The sequence below is a fragment of the Equus przewalskii genome, chromosome 3 (assembly GCF_037783145.1).
Source record: "Equus przewalskii isolate Varuska chromosome 3, EquPr2, whole genome shotgun sequence".
Classification (NCBI taxonomy): Eukaryota; Metazoa; Chordata; class Mammalia; order Perissodactyla; family Equidae; genus Equus; species Equus przewalskii.
In genome coordinates, this window is record NC_091833.1 from 39,521,268 (window position 1) to 39,540,202 (window position 18,935).

At 38.6% G+C, this 18,935-nt stretch overlaps 1 protein-coding gene across 1 annotated transcript; it reads left to right on the forward strand.

The window, feature by feature from the left end:
• Positions 1–2,778: 2,778 nt before the first annotated feature.
• Positions 2,779–17,505, forward strand: LAMTOR3 (late endosomal/lysosomal adaptor, MAPK and MTOR activator 3). The gene is made up of 7 exons (XM_008543491.2): positions 2,779–3,157; positions 3,281–3,326; positions 5,923–5,957; positions 11,786–11,844; positions 13,422–13,555; positions 14,647–14,710; positions 16,651–17,505. The coding sequence occupies exons 2-7, from the start codon at positions 3,318–3,320 to the stop codon at positions 16,722–16,724; spliced, it is 375 nt and encodes a 124-aa protein (XP_008541713.1). The 5' UTR covers positions 2,779–3,157; positions 3,281–3,317; the 3' UTR covers positions 16,725–17,505.
• Positions 17,506–18,935: the final 1,430 nt, after the last annotated feature.

Here is an 18,935-nt window from a genome sequence, read left to right on the forward strand (position 1 = left end):
CTGTGTACTAGAAACTTGAACAATGAGATAGACACTTTGTGTGCATGTGTATGTGTACAGTTTCTCCTAGTCTTCCTGAACCTCCGGGATCATCTGGCACTCCCCACTTTGGAGAAGTGGTACATAGTGCTGATAATCTTTTAGGTCAGTAGTATTTTCCCTAGTCCTGTACCAAAAGCAGTGGTATTCATGAGTAAATGCAAACAGATCCATTGAATACATGAGGAACTCTCTCACCGACATGCCATGATTCGGACACCACCACACTTGGAAATTAGAAATCGTAGTAGTTTTATCAATTTCAGGATGTAGTGATGTTTGGAGAGCTTGGAAAGCAGTGCTTTTCCTTTGTGCCACTCAAGAGGAAGAAGAAATATTTTCCAGGTCAACTACCATTTATTAAGGTCTTCAAGATGGAGAACTTTGTTAAAATGAAGAGTAGCACTTCCAGAAATTACAAGTTCTTGCTAGAGTTTGTATTTTTATTTGTCTCTAAACTTGGGGGCACATGGTACAGGGGCAGGGAAAATAAGAAATTTTAGTTAGGGCCAGGATTAATGGTTTCTTTTAATCACTTTTATTCCACAAATGTTGAACGAGTACCTACTGAGCGCAAGAAAGTTAGGCATTGTAAGAAACTGGAAAACACTCAGACATGACCCAGCCTTCCAGACCTTACGGTCTCATTGAGAAAACAAACCCAAACTGTGACATATAATTATGCACAAATAACTCTCAATCAGTCTTGGCAGTATATAGTAGCGTTCAAAAGAATGTGATGGGTGAGAAGATGTTATAGGGAAACAAGATTTAAACAGCTATGGTAGAGGATGAAGGAGTTCAGAACATGCCACTGCAAAATATGCCACTTTGACATATTGATTATTTTGAACTGAAGGCACTAAGAAACAGCAGATACAGGAAGGCCGGTCTGACCCTCTGAGGAAGGTGCCCTCCTCCCACCAGGAAGAGAGCGTTCTTACCATCCCAGACAGGATTGATGGCAGATGGACCTGTACAAACAAACCGACTAAAATAGCCCTTATCTTCCATTAATTTCCCTCATATATTTCATAGTCGCTGTCCCACAATTTACTGCCCCTAGCCCAAGCCTTTTTGTTTTGTGACATCCCCACAATTTGTCGTTCTTTGTGTACAAAGATATATAAGCTTTTGGGCCTACCGGCTTCTCTGGATCTTCACTTTCCTTCAGAAGGCTCCCATGTACCTGTAAAAGTATTAAATACATTTGTGTTTTTCTCCTGTTAATCTGTCTATGTCAGTTTAATTCTTGGGCTCAGCCACAGAACCTAAGAGGGCAGAAGGAAGTTTTTCCTCTCTTACAAGAGAAAGAAACATTTCGATTAAAGAAACGTTCAGAACAAGTATAAGAAGATAAAAGTCATGTTGATGGAAAGGTGAGGCAGTCAGTTTGACTGGAGTAAAGGATTCACATTAGAATGCATTCAGAAGTGAAATAGAATATGTTAGTGCCAGATTAAAGACTGTCCACTTCATCACTGTCTGTAACGGAGCATCACTAAAGACTCCTGAACACAGTAATGTGCATTGTTTCAGGTTTATCTAGCCGTTATTAAGTAGCTATTAATATAGTCTTGCTGAATAGAATAATGCTTTGAATGAAGAACTGAAAAAAAATGCAAAAATCATCAGGGAAGAAAGGAGGACAAAAAGGAAAGAGCAAACATGGTACTTGACTGATAGAATCCTGCAACCAAGCAGACGTAGGTCAGGAGAAACAGTTACAGAGAAGTCTTTACAGCGCTTGAGTCAGAGCTGACAGTAAGACACGTAGGTGGAAAGAGCCAGCATCCAACAAGCAACTGAAGGTGTGAACCCCGAACTCAGATGGAAGGTACAGATGAAGACGCGTTCTCAGGACACCGCGGAAAGAGAAAAACCACCGAGAAATCAAACGAGATTTAAATGCCTTTATCTAAAGAGTTAGGAACCTAGAATGAGTGAGGACCTAAATAGCTTGTGCCGTGTCCCAGAAGCTAAGAAACCCAAGGGTTTAAATAAGGAAGAGGAAGTGATCGTCAACGATGTCAGCGGCTGTGGAACTGCTAAGATCGCTCGTAAGGATCAGGAGGTCGCTGGTAATCCTTGAGAGCTTTGTAGTTCTCCGTTTTATCCAACTCTCTCACCACGTCTTGGCTAGCGTTAATTCCGTTTGCGCTCCCACTTTTAGGGGTTGGAGTTGAAGACGACTGTAAGCCAGCTCCCACAGACTTCATGTACCACCTACTCTAAGTTTTTGTCAAATGTGCAACCCAGCAAGGCCCCAGACCCAAAATAACATGGGCGGCGCTTCCAAGGCACAGCCGCCCAAGAGGCAGGGAGAGAAGGCTGCCTGCCCGCCACCGGGAGGCGTTGGGAGTAGAGGCTGGAGGGGCCCGCGGGACCGGGGGCGCCCCGGAGCCCTGCGCCCCCGGGCGCGGCCTGGACGCGGCCCCAAGTGAGCGTGCGCGGGCGCCCCGCGATCGCGGACAGACGAGGGCATGGGTCGGAGGCCTCCTGACCCGGGCTTCTGATCACGGCAGCCTCGTGCTCGCTGTTCAGCCCTAACACCATCCCTTCAAGCTTTTCACCTACGAGGAGAGGCTTTAACGTTAAATCAGGAGCCCCGAAGAACTAACGAAACCTATGCACCCGCTCCACACAAAAGTCTGCCGCTGCAGGCCCGAGCCGGGGGGCTCGAGGGCCCGGCAGTCTCGGGAGAAGCCTCCACCCGACGACCGACGACCCGACGTCGGCGCAAGCGCAAGCGCAGGCGGAGGCGGCAGCCCGCGGAGGGCCGGGCCGGGGCGCAGGCGCAGCCGCGCCCTCCGGGTTGCCGCCCCGTCTGCCCGGAAGTCTCGTGTCACCGGGGGCGGAGGCGTAGGAAGTGCTTCCTGTAGGCCGGCGGAGGTCACGAGTCATGTGACGACGGCTTTCTGAGCAGCCTGTCTTTGAAGCTGTCCCCGAAGTGACAGCTGAGAGGCCCGGGCAGCCTAGAAACCCGGGTCGCTGGAGCCACCTAGCCCGGTGTCCAGGCCCGGGCCGCAGGAGCGCGGGCAGTGAGGCGGAGGCGAGCGGACGACCCTTCGCCCCTCCTTTGGGCCCAGACCCTGCGGGCAGAGGGGCAGTGGCTGAGGTAAGGCGCCCCGTCTCCCTGCGGCCTTCCTGCCGCCCGGGGAACGCCGGCCGCGCTCGCTAGGTTGGGGTGGGGAGGGCGAGGCAGCCTTGAGGGGAGAGTCACCAGGAGTTTCTCTTCCAGGCGTGGAGCTTGATCCTGCGGGAGAGAGGGGCTCGTCATGGCGGATGTGAGTTCACACCACGCGGGGGAAGGAGGGTGGGGAGTTCGGAGGGGCCGCCGGCGGCCGAGGAGGCGCTTGCCGGGTAGCAGTTGCTTCGTTGTAGCCCTCCATGATTGATTTTCTCTAGGATCTGAGTGAGTGACTGATAGGAATAGATTTGCGGGGTCCTGAGGTTCTGCTGGAATGGGGGTGGAGGACACCAAGGTGCCTGAGGTCGAGGAATTGTATTCTTCCCACTCCTCAGTCCTGGGCCATAAGAGAGGCTCTGAATATTTACCGTTTGACTTTCTAAACGGTGGTTTGCTGCTCCGAAGCTTTTTTTCCAGTAAGTGGTCATGATGTTCCGCTAGGTTCATTGTAGCGACTTGAGATGATTTCTAATCGATGGCTCTTTAAAAGCACAGCGATAAAACCGAAATTCTGGGCTTAGGGAATTTAATTGTACTAGTTACTAGAAACATCAGGGAATTAATACTGTTAACTGCTGTTTATATTTAACATCCTGTTGTTGTTTTGCTTCCATACATGCTGAGTGTTCTTCTAAACATTGAACAACGTATAGTCGTTTAATTCTTAGAACAGCTTTTCTGAGGTAGGCGGTGTTATTATTCCTGTGTTATAGATGAGAATGCTAAGGCACAGAGATCAAGTAACCTGCCTCAGGTTACACAGCTCGTAAGTTGTGGAGTCAAGATGCCAACCCAGGCAGTCTGGCTCCAGAGTCCATGCTCTTAACTGCTACGCTAAATGGTCATTCAATGTTAATATGAATCTGATTTTTCTTTTTAGCTTGCAAGATTGTGTTTCGACATTTAGCAACTTTTTATGCCTTTATCACTCCATTTTCTTGGGTGTCTTCCATTATATCTTTGAGACCTTATTATTCTTCAGGCATAATCAAATTACTAAATATCTTTAGTGCATCTGCCTTGCAAAGGTTTCTATAATAAAGGCTGTGGGTGGAATAAAGATGATTAAGGTATAATTCTGCTTAAGGGTTTTTAAAGTTTTAAAAAAAAGTACTTAGATGTCCATGCATTATTGTGTGAAAATTCAAAGGAGAGAGGAATTACATCTGGTTTGTGTTTATCAGGAAAGCGTATTTGGAGTATTTGGTGGTTGAGATTAGCTTTAAATAATGAGTAGCAGTTTTGTTAAAAGTAAGATTGAGACGGGGAATATTACTAGTAGAATGAAGAGCGAAAGCAAATTAGGGGGATAGGAAAGGGAACGATGTGTGTGGAGGAGCTGAGAGTAGTCCAGTTTAGCTGGGGCTGAGGCTGTGTGTGAGGCAGTGGTAAGAAGCAGGACTGTAAAGTTAGTTGTAGACCGTATTGTAAAGAGCCTCAAATGTGTAAAGAATTTTCGCATAATTCAGTAAACAGTGGAGAGCCCTGTAAACGTGGTTCTCAACCGTGGCTGCCCAGGGAATGGTTTGGGGAGCACCTCCAACCCAGGCATCAGTGTTTATTTTTCTCCTTCCCAGGTATCTTCCATACCAGGGTTGAGAATCACTGCAGTCATGGCTTTAGTGAAGGGACATGATGTGATTATTAGCACCCTGTAGAATTCTGTGGGATAGAAACAGGAGACCAGCATACCAATTGGGAGGCTAATGCAAATCATAAATAATAAAATGAACCTAAGTTATAATGTCAGTTGAAAAGAAGAAGGGATCAATTTAAAAACATTTGACTTCTCAAGTGATTTGAAAGTGACACATGTGATGTTAAGATTATATGTTACTCTATGTTTCAAACCCAGATAACAGGATTGGTATTGCCATTAGTGGAAACTAAGAAGGGACTGAGGAGATCTGGATTTCGGATGACACAGGATGAGTTGCGTTTTTTTGTGTGTGTTAAGATGAGAGCAAAGATAAGCTGGTGGTGACAATGTGAAATAAAATAAACATTCAGTTTTGGAGAATAGTGGGGATTAGGGACAGATATCTGATTTACTTCTCTAGACCTCATAATTGATACCTGGATTGTCAGTGAAATTCCCCAGATGAGACAGCGAAATGAGACAACATTTAAATAGTCTTCTGTTTCCTTAGTCCTGCTTAGGGTCTGTGCTAACACTTGACACATGTCGTCATTTATCTTTAGTCGTGAGGAAACTGAGTTTCAGAGAAGTTGATTAACTTACCCACGATCATCGAAGTGATGTTAGAAAGCCTGTCTGTGGACACGGGAAGATGTTCATAATATATTCTCAAGTGAATAGTAATAGGATGCAAAATAATATGAAAAGTATGATCTGCTTTTATAGCTAATCTATATTTGTCTTTCCTATTTCCGGATATGCTAATTACTTTACATGCATAATCTCAATAAACTTGAAAAATAATCTTATGACATAGGTTTTATGATTATCCCTTCTCAACAAATAATGAACCTGAGGCTTAGAGAAAAAGGTTGGTTAATTTGCTTCAAGTCACACAACTATAAGTATCAAAATCAGAAAGAGACAGATAAAAACACAAGCAAGAAAGATTATGAATGATGACTTGAGATACCCGAAATGTGGATAGGACAGTATCTAGAGAACCAGTTCAAGGCATATTATTATAATGTGATTTTTTTATATTCTCTTTCAGGATCTAAAGCGATTCCTGTATAAAAAATTACCAAGGTAAAACATTACTAATTCGTTATTAAATAATTTCCTCATAACATATGTTGATTTTATGTAGTATTTTGTTTCTGTTTATTTTAGACTAATATTATGTGTATGTTATGCTATTATTTAGCACTTTCAAATACCTAACATAACCCTACGTAGCACAAGAGATGTCCTTTGAATTTGCAGGTAAATAACACGAGGCCCAAAGAAGTTATGGGATTTGTCTTAAATTTAAACAGCTAGTGAATGCCAGAGGGCCAGATCTCAGATTTCTTGCCATTTGAATTTTCAAATATACTATCATAGTAGTTTACTGAATTATTCTTTGAAGTAGTTAAGAGTAATTTTAAGGGAAAAAACCTAAGAACTTGCCTTTACTTTTAATATTGATTTGAAGACCTAATTACCAAGTGTATATAACCCAAAAATGCTAGACTTAGACAGTAGTTCATACTTTGAAAAATCACAAGGCTTTCTTTTGCCTGCCCATAGTCCATTTGATGCACCATTTTATAAATTAGGCTCTTGTGTTGAGGACAGCACACTTCCTTTTAGATATTTTACTGAGCCAAAGGACTGTCACTTTAGTCGAATTAAAATTCACATTTAGTTTGATGTGAAATGATACCTTAGAGTTAAGGGCATGAGAGGGGACTGTAACTTGAGACATCCGTTTTCACATTCCGGAATAATTGAACAGCCTTTGAGATAATACAGCAGAATATGTGGTGAGTTCCTTGTTTTATTTCTTATCTTCCAAATCTGTTTGCAGTTCAAAAGGTTTTAGATGTCACTTTATTTCTGTAGGTAGGAAAAAAACACTCTTGTTTGGATTTTTGCCTGAGTTGTTTGGTGTGGTTTGCCTATTGGCTTGTGCCTTTAGGCGGATTACAGACGACTAGAAATAAATGTAATCTTCTGGTTTTATTATATCTGTATTTTTCTTCCGTATTCAGGAAGAAAACACTATTGAAGTGTTAAATAATTGTTACCGTTGATTTCACGTTCATGAAACACTTAAGTTCATTTTTGCCCCCTTCCTCCTGGTACTGGCAGCCCAGAGTGACAAGCTGCTGGTGCTGCTCTCAGCCTGGCCATTACCAGTACGGGCAGTGCCAGCTTTGCACGCTAGTGCAGGGCGCAGAAATGGCCTTTCAAGCCGAAAGTGTCTAAAGCAGTTTTAGAAAGCAGTGGGAAAATGACAGTTGTTTTGTAACCTTTAAAAAATGTTGTCTAAACATTAGACCCTTTCATGTTGTTGGTTATATTTAGGGGAATGGAAACAAATGCTAAAACTAATATTTGTTTAATACATTATAATTTAAAACTGTAGAAACATTGAGAATTAGAGTGTTTATTTCTTTGTAAAAAACTTAACAAGAGTAGTTTGGACACTCTTTCCTACTTGTTTTCATATACCATAAGACATATGAAAGATATAGCCTTAAGATATGAAACAGGCGTCTTTTCTGTGTCTTGGCAAATTGGCATAGTTTGGATTAGCTTCCAACCTTTTCTCCTGTGTCCTTTCAATGTTGTGAAATCTCTCTGAGGGTTCCTTTAATGTGAAGTTTTTTTTGCCGGTGTCACTTCCTCTGCTATGTCTTCATCCTTTTCATCATAGCCAGTTTCCTCATTTATGTCAATAAGTTCTCCTTCACTGAGTTCCTCTGGCTTCACATCTGGTGCACAACAGCGATAGTGTCAGCATTTCCACAGCTCACTCTTATGTACCTTCATTTACTCTCTATTCGAATTTCACTTCTAGCATTATCACTTTTCATTTCTTGGCTGTATTTCATCTTTAATGGACAGTTCCCTATTTCAGTTATCTTCTTGGTTTTTTTTATGTCACATGGTTTATCGCTGGAAGACAAGGAGATAATGAAACTACATGCTTTGCTATCTCTGCATAAACTGAATAGTAGATGCTCAGTGACCAGTCACCGACACACTTTGAAAGAAGTGATGTGATTGGTTGTTGACCACAGTGTGCATCTGTCATTTACAAAGTTATTTACATAGTGATTTGTGAACTAAAGAATTAGTGAAGTTTGTGCTTTATGCAGTTATTCAGTTAATATACCATAATTACTGAAATTTGGCCCATGCTGTTGGGAGAAGTTTTGTTATTTAACTAAACTGTGGTAACCAAAAGTTGACCATATTGGAACAGTAAAAGATGAGTGCTTTCTGTATTTACCTGTTGAAGGTTTAGCATCCTTTCAAGGATGCTAAATTGGCCACGGGGGTGGGATGGGAATACCACACTGGCAACAAAATTTGGGAACAGAGGCATAATTGACATTTGTAAAAACATAATGAAAGTCTTTTCATAATGGAAGGAAAGAGATCAGTATCGTGTGTTGTGGGTTTTTTTTTCTGTAATGACCAAGGCCAGTTTGATTCCTATCCATGACCCTTCTTTAAAGTAGGCTTATTGAATGCCAAGAGCTGAAAGAATGAAGAAATAATGATATTGAACACTTACAAAGAAAAGTAGTGGGATATACACTTTGATTTGTTACTAGATGTATGTGAAGTTAAGGGATTTGCACACAGGCAGCCTGGCTTCAGAGCTGTGGGTCCATGCTTTTAGTAGTTATACTGCTGTTCCTCTCAGCAACCGTCAGGCAGCTGCAGATGTTAATGGGATGTGGTTTTGTTCATTTTTTTATTCTGTGTTAAATATAGTTCTTGGATTTGTGCTTGAAAATCTAGTTGTGATCTGAAGCAGCCTCAGACTTTGTCACAATTGTATGTGTTTCAAAGTAGTCAAATGTTTCATCATATGAATAAAACATATTTAATGTTTTCAATTACTAATGTAACATTTGCTTTTTTGGAATAAAAATGTTTGTTGTAGTAAGCTTAAGGTTTAGAGTTCTTCAGAATATTTCATAAATTTTAAATTATCCCTTCTAAAAATGTAGTGTACCTATTAATGCATCATAATTATTTTCAATTATACATGAAATCTGTTCATGTTATTCTTTGTTCAGTATTGGAAACACATTTTATATTTGTGACCTGATTTCTTTAAATGGGTAATGAAGTATGTGAATGATTTTTCTACTTTGTTGGACATTTATCTGTGAATTTGAAATCCATTAAAAAGAAAGTCCCTTTATTTCTAATTCCTCTTTTAGTGCATTAGTTGGCTTTTAAATTAATTACCATGAAAATCAGAAAAAGGAAGCTACCTATGGTGACACAGATATTTCTAAACATCTTTGTAGTACTCTTTCCCTGTTTTTTAATTTGCTTATTTTTTGAGTAGGCAATACATTCTTAAAGTTCAAGATTCAAATTGGCTGAAGGATGTGGAGTGAGAAGCTTCCCATCCCTGCCCTCCAGCCACACGTTCTCATCTCAGGGGCACCTGTCGTTGCCTTCAGAGAGAGTTTATGCACCTACGAGCAGACATGTATATAAGCACACGTATTTACACCTATACACGTCTTAGTCAGTTCAAGCTGCTGTAACAAAGGGCCGTAGACTAGATTTCTTATAAACAGCCAAAATGTATTTCTCACGGTTGTAAAGGCTGGAAGTCCGAGATCAGGGTGCCACCATGGTTGGTTTCTAGTGAGGGCTCTCTTCCTGGTTGCAGATTGCAGACTTCTCATATCTGTACTCCCTGGAAAGAGGGCTGGCTAGCTCTCTGGCTGCTAATAGGGACACGATCTCACTCATGAGATCTCTACCCTCATGGCCTAATTACCTTCCAAAGGCCTCCAAATACCATCACATTGGGATTAGGGTTGCAACATAGAAATTTGAGAGCGACATAAACATTTAATCCATTGCCACATATGCACGCATATGTCTACACATGCCTTTACATAAATTGTATCTTCATGTACACCCTATTCAAAATTATGGGTTGTTGCACTTAACAATAGAACTTTGAGATCAGTCCTTCCCAGTACATGAAGAGCTGCTGCTTGGTTTTTTATGACTGCAGAGTATGCCATTCATTGTAGATGTGTGTCGTAACTTATTTAACTTGTCCTTCTTGATGGACAGTTAGGTTTCTAACCTTTTCCTGTTTCAAACAGTTGACAACTGTGCAAAGTGATTTGTGTGTATACAGGTATTTGTAGAATATATTTTTGTATAATCTACTTTTTAACTTAGAAGAATATATTTGTTTTATGTATTAATTTTATAGAGTGTGTTTTAATCCATAGATAATTTCAGGATTGAATAATAATAGAAAATAATGTCAGTAAATATTTATACACAATTGTTTCATCATTTTTATTTTTATTGTGAGACAGGTAAATGGTTTTGTGTGCAACATTTTCTCCTCAAATTTTAATAACACTTTTCTGACTTAAAAGTTTTTAACAATGGGATTTTTAAAACATTTAATTGCAGTATCTTAGGTTAATATAAATATTCTTCATCCCTAAGTTAAAACAATAAGGTTAACACAATAAGGAATGGATAATTCTTGGTTACAGTAGGAACACTGAACATATGAGTTGCTTTCTACAGATATTACAAGATAGTTACAAGGCTATAGATTTTCTGTAAAAAAGTTTGAATATGTGTTCACACTGTAATTAACACTTGTGCTCTAGGGAGTCTCACTGATAAGTTAGTACTTAGACCGCAGTGGTAAATTGTGTCATTGTCGGTGTGAACAGATGACACCCTGGGGTTAATAATAATTAATAGCTTTGAGTGTTAATTATGTATAAGCCTCTACTTTACATGCTGCATTATTTTATTAAATTTCACAATAGCCGAATAAGAGTGTTGACTGAGGTTTAGAGAGGTTTCGTAACTGGCCCAAAGTAGCATAAATAGCAGGAGAGCCTGGACTGGAACCCAGGTCTTTCTAAGTTCAGATCTATAGTCTAGACCATTCTACTCACTCTTCTTATGTAGGCATGGCTGAAAGGATTACTGCATGACCACCTTCTTTCTTTCCTGTTCCTTCAGCCTAGAATGATCTTTCTGCCCCTTCTGCCTTAATCAGCACTGTAACATTTCAGCTGAGGTATCTCCTCCTCAGGGAAGCCTTCCCTGACCTACCTGTCTAACTCAACCCCTCATTTGATAGGCTCTCATAGCCCCACTGAGCTTTTTTGTTTTTTTGAGGAAGATTAGCCCTGAGCTAACATCTCCCGCCAATCCTCCTCTTTTTGCTGAGGAATACTGGCCCTGAGCTAACATCCGTGCCCATCTTCCTCTACTTTATATGTGGGACGCCTGCCACAGCATGGCATGCCAAGCCTGCACCCGGGATCCAAACCGGCGAACGCCGGGCCGCCGAAGCGGTATGTGCGCGCTTAACTGCTGCGCCACCGGGCCTGCCCCCCACGGATCTCTTGATGGCGCTTGCCACAGTCCTAGTGTTACATTTGGTAGTGTGAGATTGTTTAATTGATAGCCACTCTCCTTTAAGTTTGGTGAAGGCAGAGACTATGTTTATTTTTGCTTATGGTCTCATAAATATTAAGTGCTACAGATACTGAGCACTTGGTACTGGAATAAATGAGAGAAAGAAAAATATCTTTTTGTCACTGTATCCACTGCTGATAACCTGTCATAGTTTTGTAAACCATGGAATGATAATTAGCAATTTTAGTGGAGACTGAGCTATGTTTTAGATCTTCATTGATAAACTACATAAATTTGTAAAGATTATAAACATGTCACTAATACACTTTCAGTTTCTGGAAGAGTTTTTGCAAACACATTAGAGGAGCTTATGATGTCAATAATTGAGTTTCCATGGTTTTTCAGAAATATATGTGAAAATTACCATTATGACTTTGAGGTGCATATTTTGAGATAATATTTTAATTTTTTCTTCTTTCTAGTGTTGAAGGGCTTCATGCTATTGTTGTGTCAGATAGAGATGGAGTGCCTGTCATTAAAGGTAAACTGAGCACTTACATGCTAGTGTCATGTTTGCTTTTGAATAAAAATGTGTTTATATCTGAATAGTGCAGAAGGCAAGCATATAAAACCTATTTCAGTAAGTTCAGGAGATGTCTTAGTTTAGGGGGAAATGTTTGCTTTTGCGTGTTAAAGACTGGGTTGGAACTTATAACTTAGTACATGTCAAATGTATCATGTTAACATCCAGAGTTTAAGCATGGATTTATCACAGACCTAGTTTCCCTTTAAAGATGATTTATTAGTAAATCTAAGTGATGAGAGTGGGCATGTATGCCACTGGATGTATTATACACACATACCCCTTGCACTATATATTTTTTATTAATATCACCGGTAGTTTTAGGATAAACATCCATTCATTTGAATCAGCATTCATTGATTGTTTTGTTTAATCTTTCTTGGTTTTCTGCTCCCTTACTGGAAATAAGATTTTTTTAAACCTCACAACTACTTTAATCAACCAGAGTTGAACAGGAATTTTTCACCTAAACAAAAGCTTATTAACCTAAAAAAGAATTTTTCACCTGATTTTCAGCTTTTTTTTTTTTAAAGTATATATGTGATGCCACAGAGGCTTTGTATGAAGACCATTTTTACTACTTGTGTCTTAGGGTATCGTCAGAATGTATGTTCCTAATTATACTGGGATGCTGTAATAGCTTTACCAAAGAAAAATAACATTCTGCACATTTTGCTTACAATTTATTTTCCACCTGGGATTATCATATGTGTCAGATAATTTTAGACTTTAGAATTGAAAGGTAGTTTATAAGTCACCTGATTTAGCTCTTCAGTTTTATAAACCAAGATGCTTAAGTGCAAAGAGTACATTGTCAGCCAAAGTTGCCCATGAGTCACTGACAAGATAACAGTAGAACCAGTTATCTCCTAATGGTGTGGTCCACTGTGCTTTCTAACCCACCATAAAACATAGGTGGCCTTGGGCAAGTCACTTACCGTTTCTCTGTTCTGTCATGAGGGCTTTGAACAAAATGATCTCAGAGATTTTCCAGCTGTAATGTTCTTTCTGAGGATCTCTGTGTTAAAGCCTTAAGCTCTACACTTATCGGTACAGCTAACTCCATTCAGACCTTTTAATGAGAGAAAGAAACTTAAAACAGATGACCGCCTGCAGAATTATTATCTATAAATGATACTACTGTGGGTTTTATGAGCACAAAGGTTTTTGAAACTTTTTTCATTGTTCTATTAGTTTGGCTCTCAGCCAAAATATTCAGTTTATTAAGTATACTGATTAATTTCTGTTTTAAGGTAGATATTAAGAAAATATAAACGTTTAATATTCTTGTAAAAATAAAAAAAATTGTGAGAATCAGCATTTTTTCACTTCGTTATGGTCACTCAACTTCTGATTGAGCCGTTTTTTCCACCTAAATCGTTGGAGCCTCAGTTAGTGATAACGATTTTCAATATTGTGAAGCATAACACTTGCGCTTGATCTTTTACAGATTTATGTAAAAAAAGAAGGTGCTGTAAATTTTCTCCCTACCATATCCACTGCATAATTTTTATTTAAATCATTTGTACTTCCAGTGGCCAATGATAATGCTCCCGAGCATGCTTTGAGACCTGGTTTCTTATCTACTTTTGCCCTTGCAACAGACCAAGGGAGCAAACTTGGACTTTCAAAAAATAAAAGTATCATCTGTTACTATAACACCTACCAGGTAAGTTCGTTATTGAATGGTTTACTGATTTCCACTATTGTTGTTATTTCTTCTATGTAAAATAGTTACCATTCTAAATTTTAGTTTTGAAGGGGATGGAATTTTAAAATGTTAGCCTTCAAATTGGTTGTGTTAAACTGTAGTAATTTTTTTCACATTTTATACTAGGAATTAATTAATATGGAAAAGCAGTTTAAAAGATTGAATACTAACGTACATGTTATTGTGAAAAGGGCAAGTCAGGTCACTACTACCTCCAGTAGGTGGTGCCCTTAGCTTGCAACTGTAATTTCTCAAATGACACTTTTGTTGTAACAGATAAAAAATTTCTTGAGTCAAATGATAAGTTATTTAAATTTGTTATTGCTGCTAATTCGTTCATTTGGTTTGGAATATATATAATCAGTGATGTTATTAATAGTGGGAAAGAAATTAGTTGCTACATACCTCTTGATTGCCAGCTGCATTTTTTTCTTCAGAATAAATTAATCACTTCTGCTTTAGAGCAGTGTTTCTCAGAGTATGGTTCATATACTACTGATGATACACAAGAAAATTTTTTTTATTTTAAAAGTTATGTATTTTTTTCAGTGTGTGTTAGGCAAAAGATAACCAACCCATCTGCCCTTTAATTTCACTGGTAAGGATTGGGTTGAAGCTAAGGTTTTTAAAAAGATAGTTGATTTAAAGTTAATTTATAGTGGTACACAGGAGGCAGAAAAATCATGAAGATATAACTGTTTGAATGATTGGGAAATACTGCCTTTAGCCATTTGATTATCAATTATTGAGCTCCTACTATGTAATTGACACTCTGCTGGGCTGTAGAAATAAAAAGATGAAGAAGACACAGTCCTACCTTCAAGACTTTCCAGGAGAAGTAGTATTAATGTCTCTAAGAGATAATCAGTAACTCTGTTTTATGGAAATATTTATTTTCAGCTCTTTCATATTTCAAGATGTAATTCCATGATGTTGGACTAGTATCTTACACATTGACCATTTACAAGTTTTTGAAAGATTAAGATATTTTATTTGAATTATACTTCCTTTTCACAACACGACATATTTAGATCCTATTTTCTTTTTAGGTGGTTCAATTCAATCGTTTACCTTTGGTGGTGAGTTTCATAGCCAGCAGCAATGCCAATACAGGTGTGTTTTTTCTCAAATATAGCTTTTAATTCTTTATAATACCGTATCTGAGCAGTCTAATATGATAGAAATAGTAGATTTGGAGTCAGAAAACCTGAATTCATGGCGCAGCTCCATCGTCTGTTGCTTATCTCTGAAAAAGTAACTTCTCTGAATTCTATTTTTCATCTCTTTATAATGGAGCTAATACCTGCTTTCTCCGTCTTATGGGGTTATTTTCTAGTTCAGATCAGACAGTGTTTGGGTAACTGATCCTTTAAGATAGGAGAGAAAATTAAATTACCTCTTTTTTTTTTTTTCGAGAAAGATTAGCCCTGAGCTAACATCTGCCAGTCCTCCTCGTTTTTCTGAGGAAGACTGGCCCTGAGCTAACATCCATGCCCATCTTCCTCTACTGTATACGTGGGACGCCTACCACAGCATGGCTTGCCACCTGGTGCCATGTTGGCCCCTAAATTACTTCTTGAATGCTACATCTTGCTCACATTAAAACGGCTTAAGAAAACAAAAAGAGTAGAGAAGATAATCAAACAAAATACGTGGAATGATCAAGGATGAGTTATTCCATACAGACCATCTATTAGAGTTTTTAAAATCTGGACCAATATTGGGAAAGATGAATGTGAGTGAGAATTTAAAGAGTGTGAGTAAGATGAACATTCTCCTTCTTGCGGGTTGAAGAATTTGAGCACAAACATGAGGAAGCTGTCCTTTCTGTACAGGAGAGTAAGATCCTGTTACATCCAGTAGCTTTCACAGGGTATTTATGTTGTAAAATGGCAGTGTTCAGTTGAATTGTAATTTTTTAACTCCCTTTTGGATAAAGTGGGATTTTTTTAGGGCTGTCTCCTTCATATTTGTCTGCTGTTCAGAACTGTTAGACATTGCTTTTCTGTTTTTTTCTTTCCAAGCTGTTTGAGCATGTTCTGTTCCCAGCTATGTCTCTGAAACCTGTCCTTAGATTCTTCATCTTTAAAATGAGGGGTTAGATTTGATGATCTCTTGTAGCTCTTCCATTTCTAAGTGTTTCTGATCTGTACAATACTATTCGTGAAAACACTTTGTAAATTATCTAGGATAGCAGTGGTGTCAATATTTTAAGTATATTAAACCTCAGTTGTGATAATTCCCCATCACATACTAAGTCATCAGTTGTTATAAATGACAGTAATGTACGGAAGTATATTTTAGTGCATGGAACATTTCCTGGAGAATCCAAGATGCTTTTAACATTCTATGAGAGAGGGGGAGATCTTCGTGTGCACGTCGAACAAGCAGCGTCTAAGGTGTATAGCCTTGCACTCTGGTAAACTAAGGAGAAGCTAGATATGCTCATTTCTAGACTAGTTTGTCTTCCAAATTGATCACTGAACTTCTTTTTAAACATGGAAGTGTATGTTTTATCCTCCCACCATTCATCTTTGAAAGTAATTTTTAAAATTTGAAATACCCATTTATGCTTTAGCTTTATTCAACTTATAAAATAAGTTTCTGATTTTTTTTTTGCTCAAGATTGAAGCATCCTATCTACCTATCTTTTGATAAAGTCCATTAAAATTTGCTCAGGAAAAAAATGTGCCGTTTTTAGTAAAAATCATGTGTATTACTTCTGAATCAGTGCAGATTTTGAAACAATAAGGTATAAATTAAGGTTTTCCTTTCAAAAATAACGAAATTATAGTGTGTACAATTCATTTTTTGCTCTTCTAATACATATATTTTTCATTTGTCTACTTTAATAATAGATGAAAATAAACTGTATACAGAATATGGGTATTTTGGTTACTTTGTTAGAATTACAATATTTTGTTTAAGTTACAGGGAATAAACTATGTCTTATTTACTTTTTAGTGAGTAAATTTTGACAAGAGGGAGGTTAAGTCAGACTTTTTCAGGAACATTTTTCTAATGTTTTAATTTTTAAAATCTCTTTGTTTTAGGACTAATTGTCAGCCTAGAAAAGGAACTTGCTCCATTATTTGAAGAATTGAGACAAGTTGTGGAAGTTTCTTAATCTGCCAGCAGTTTCGATGTATACCCTGTCTTCATTATAACAGACACAATAGCAATCCAGCCATCTGTAGACCACAACAGTGCTTTTATCCGTGTACTCAAGAAAGGGTCCCCTTTTCCACCTTACACTAAAGCAGGAACCTATAGATATAATGTCTGGACAGATTATCTTTTCTTGTGTAGGGCCTTTTCTTATTTAGTGAGATCTGGGGATACCACAGAAATGGTTCAGTCTCTCACAGCTCCCATGGAGCTAGTCCAGTCACCAAATACAGAGGAGATTCTGTCCGTGGGTCAGAATCAAAATGTTACCTTGATCCACTTGAACCACTAAGTGCTCCCTCTTGTACAATACAGCCAGGCCTGCAGAATGTGGCAAACCCTTTTTATTGTGAATAATAATGAGGACATATTTTTCTTCATATTGTTTTATTTCTTTGCTTTGAGTGTAAGGAAGATAAAATGGCTTAGTAAAAGTAATAAAATCAGTACAATCACTAACTTTCCTATGTATATATTATTTTGCAGTATAGATGAATATTACTAATTGATTCTTCTCAGAGGGTGCTGCTCTTTAATGAACATGAAAATGATAGCTAATGTTTTTTTACCCCAGTCTGCTTTCTGTAACCAATCAGTGTTTTAATGTTTATGTGTTCTTTATAAAATTTAGATGTGATTCATTATGAAACCCTGTTTCCAATATTGGTATGTATGTAAACATGATAGTACAGCCATTTTTTTCATACTTGAGTATAAATAAAATAGTATTTTTAAAAGTATAGTTGGAGCACCATATAGGTTTCTTTTCACAGAATTCTTTCAAAAGTTTGAAGAATATAATTAACTTAATTCACACTTTGAACGGCCTGAATAGGTAGTAAGTGTTTCTTGTAGATGTTTATTGTTTTGGAGACTGTTTTACCTAGCATAAACTGTCAGTTGGAAAATAGACCTCATCCATGAACCTCATTTAATCTCTGTGAAATTGGGGTCACATTTCTAGAATATGCCCTTTGTATTTAAGAGTGCAGCCCATCATTCGAGCTTGTTAGTGTCTTCCTAGGTTCTTTGACAGTTTGTCATAGGTACGGTTTAGCACATATGTGCTGAGCACCTGCTGTGTGCCATTCACCAGAGCTACCACGTTGAAGAGTTCTAAGAGCACAGTTCACCTTGTGTTTCTGTGCTCCAGGAGAGCGTTTGACGTGGGGTGTGAGGAGGAATCCCTAGGTTTGTGCAGTGAGGTGGTTGGCCAGGCGCTGTGCCTGCCTGCGTCGCTCCTTCCTTCCCTGCTTCCTCCCTCCCTGCCTCCCCTTCTCCCTCCCCCTCTCCCTTCGTCTTCCCAACTTGTGCAGATATGAGAGTAAAGTGTGGTACCTACCTTTAAAGAGCTTACAGCTCAGTAAATGAAACAGGTTATAGGAGGTGCTGTGATAAAGCTAAGCGCAGGGTGCTATAGAAACACAGAATAGCGGCATTTAAATTGGGCAGGAACAGGCTTTACAAAGAAATAGAGGCAAGAGAGATATATTACCTGCAGGGAGCTATAAATACTTAATTGTCACAACCTAATGAAGCACACACATTAAAATCTAGAATTCTCATTATCTGGAAAAATAAGGTGAAAATCTCTAAGAAATTTTTGAAACTGTAATATGAAACTAGATTACTACTATTAAAAGATAATATAAAACTAAATTAGGTGCACAACTACACAGATCAATAGAACAGACTACCTCAGAAACAGACTTTAGTACATACATATGAGGACTTAAAACATTTATAAAGATGACATCATAAGTTAATAGGGAAGAAATTTTTCAATAGGTGGGGCAGCCGTTTTTAATGCCCTGCTGATGGAAGTGTCAATTGTTATACCCTTTATGTAGGACAATTTGGCAGTCTCTGTCACACTTTTCAAATGCACATATCCTTTGACCCAGTATATTAGAATTCTCCAGAGAAGTGAAACCCACAGACACAAAATAATGTTAAATTTGGGTACCCCATATCCAGTCAAGTTGACAGAAATTAACTGTGATGCTCAGCAATTCCACTTCTAGACATTTATCCTACCAATGAATGTGGAATTGTTCAAAATTCTACATTTGCAAGTATATTCATTGTAATTTGGTAATATCAAAGGATTGGAAACAACATAAATATCCATCATAGGTAGATAGGATGACCACATGTTCTATTTGTTTCT

Bases quoted from the DNA above. Each gene is read 5' to 3' on its own strand.
- LAMTOR3 (XM_008543491.2), top strand. The intron at 13,556-14,646 runs GTAAGTTCGTTA...TTTTCTTTTTAG, and splicing joins GTTACTATAACACCTACCAG to GTGGTTCAATTCAATCGTTT. The intron at 14,711-16,650 runs GTGTGTTTTTTC...TCTTTGTTTTAG, and splicing joins CAGCAGCAATGCCAATACAG to GACTAATTGTCAGCCTAGAA.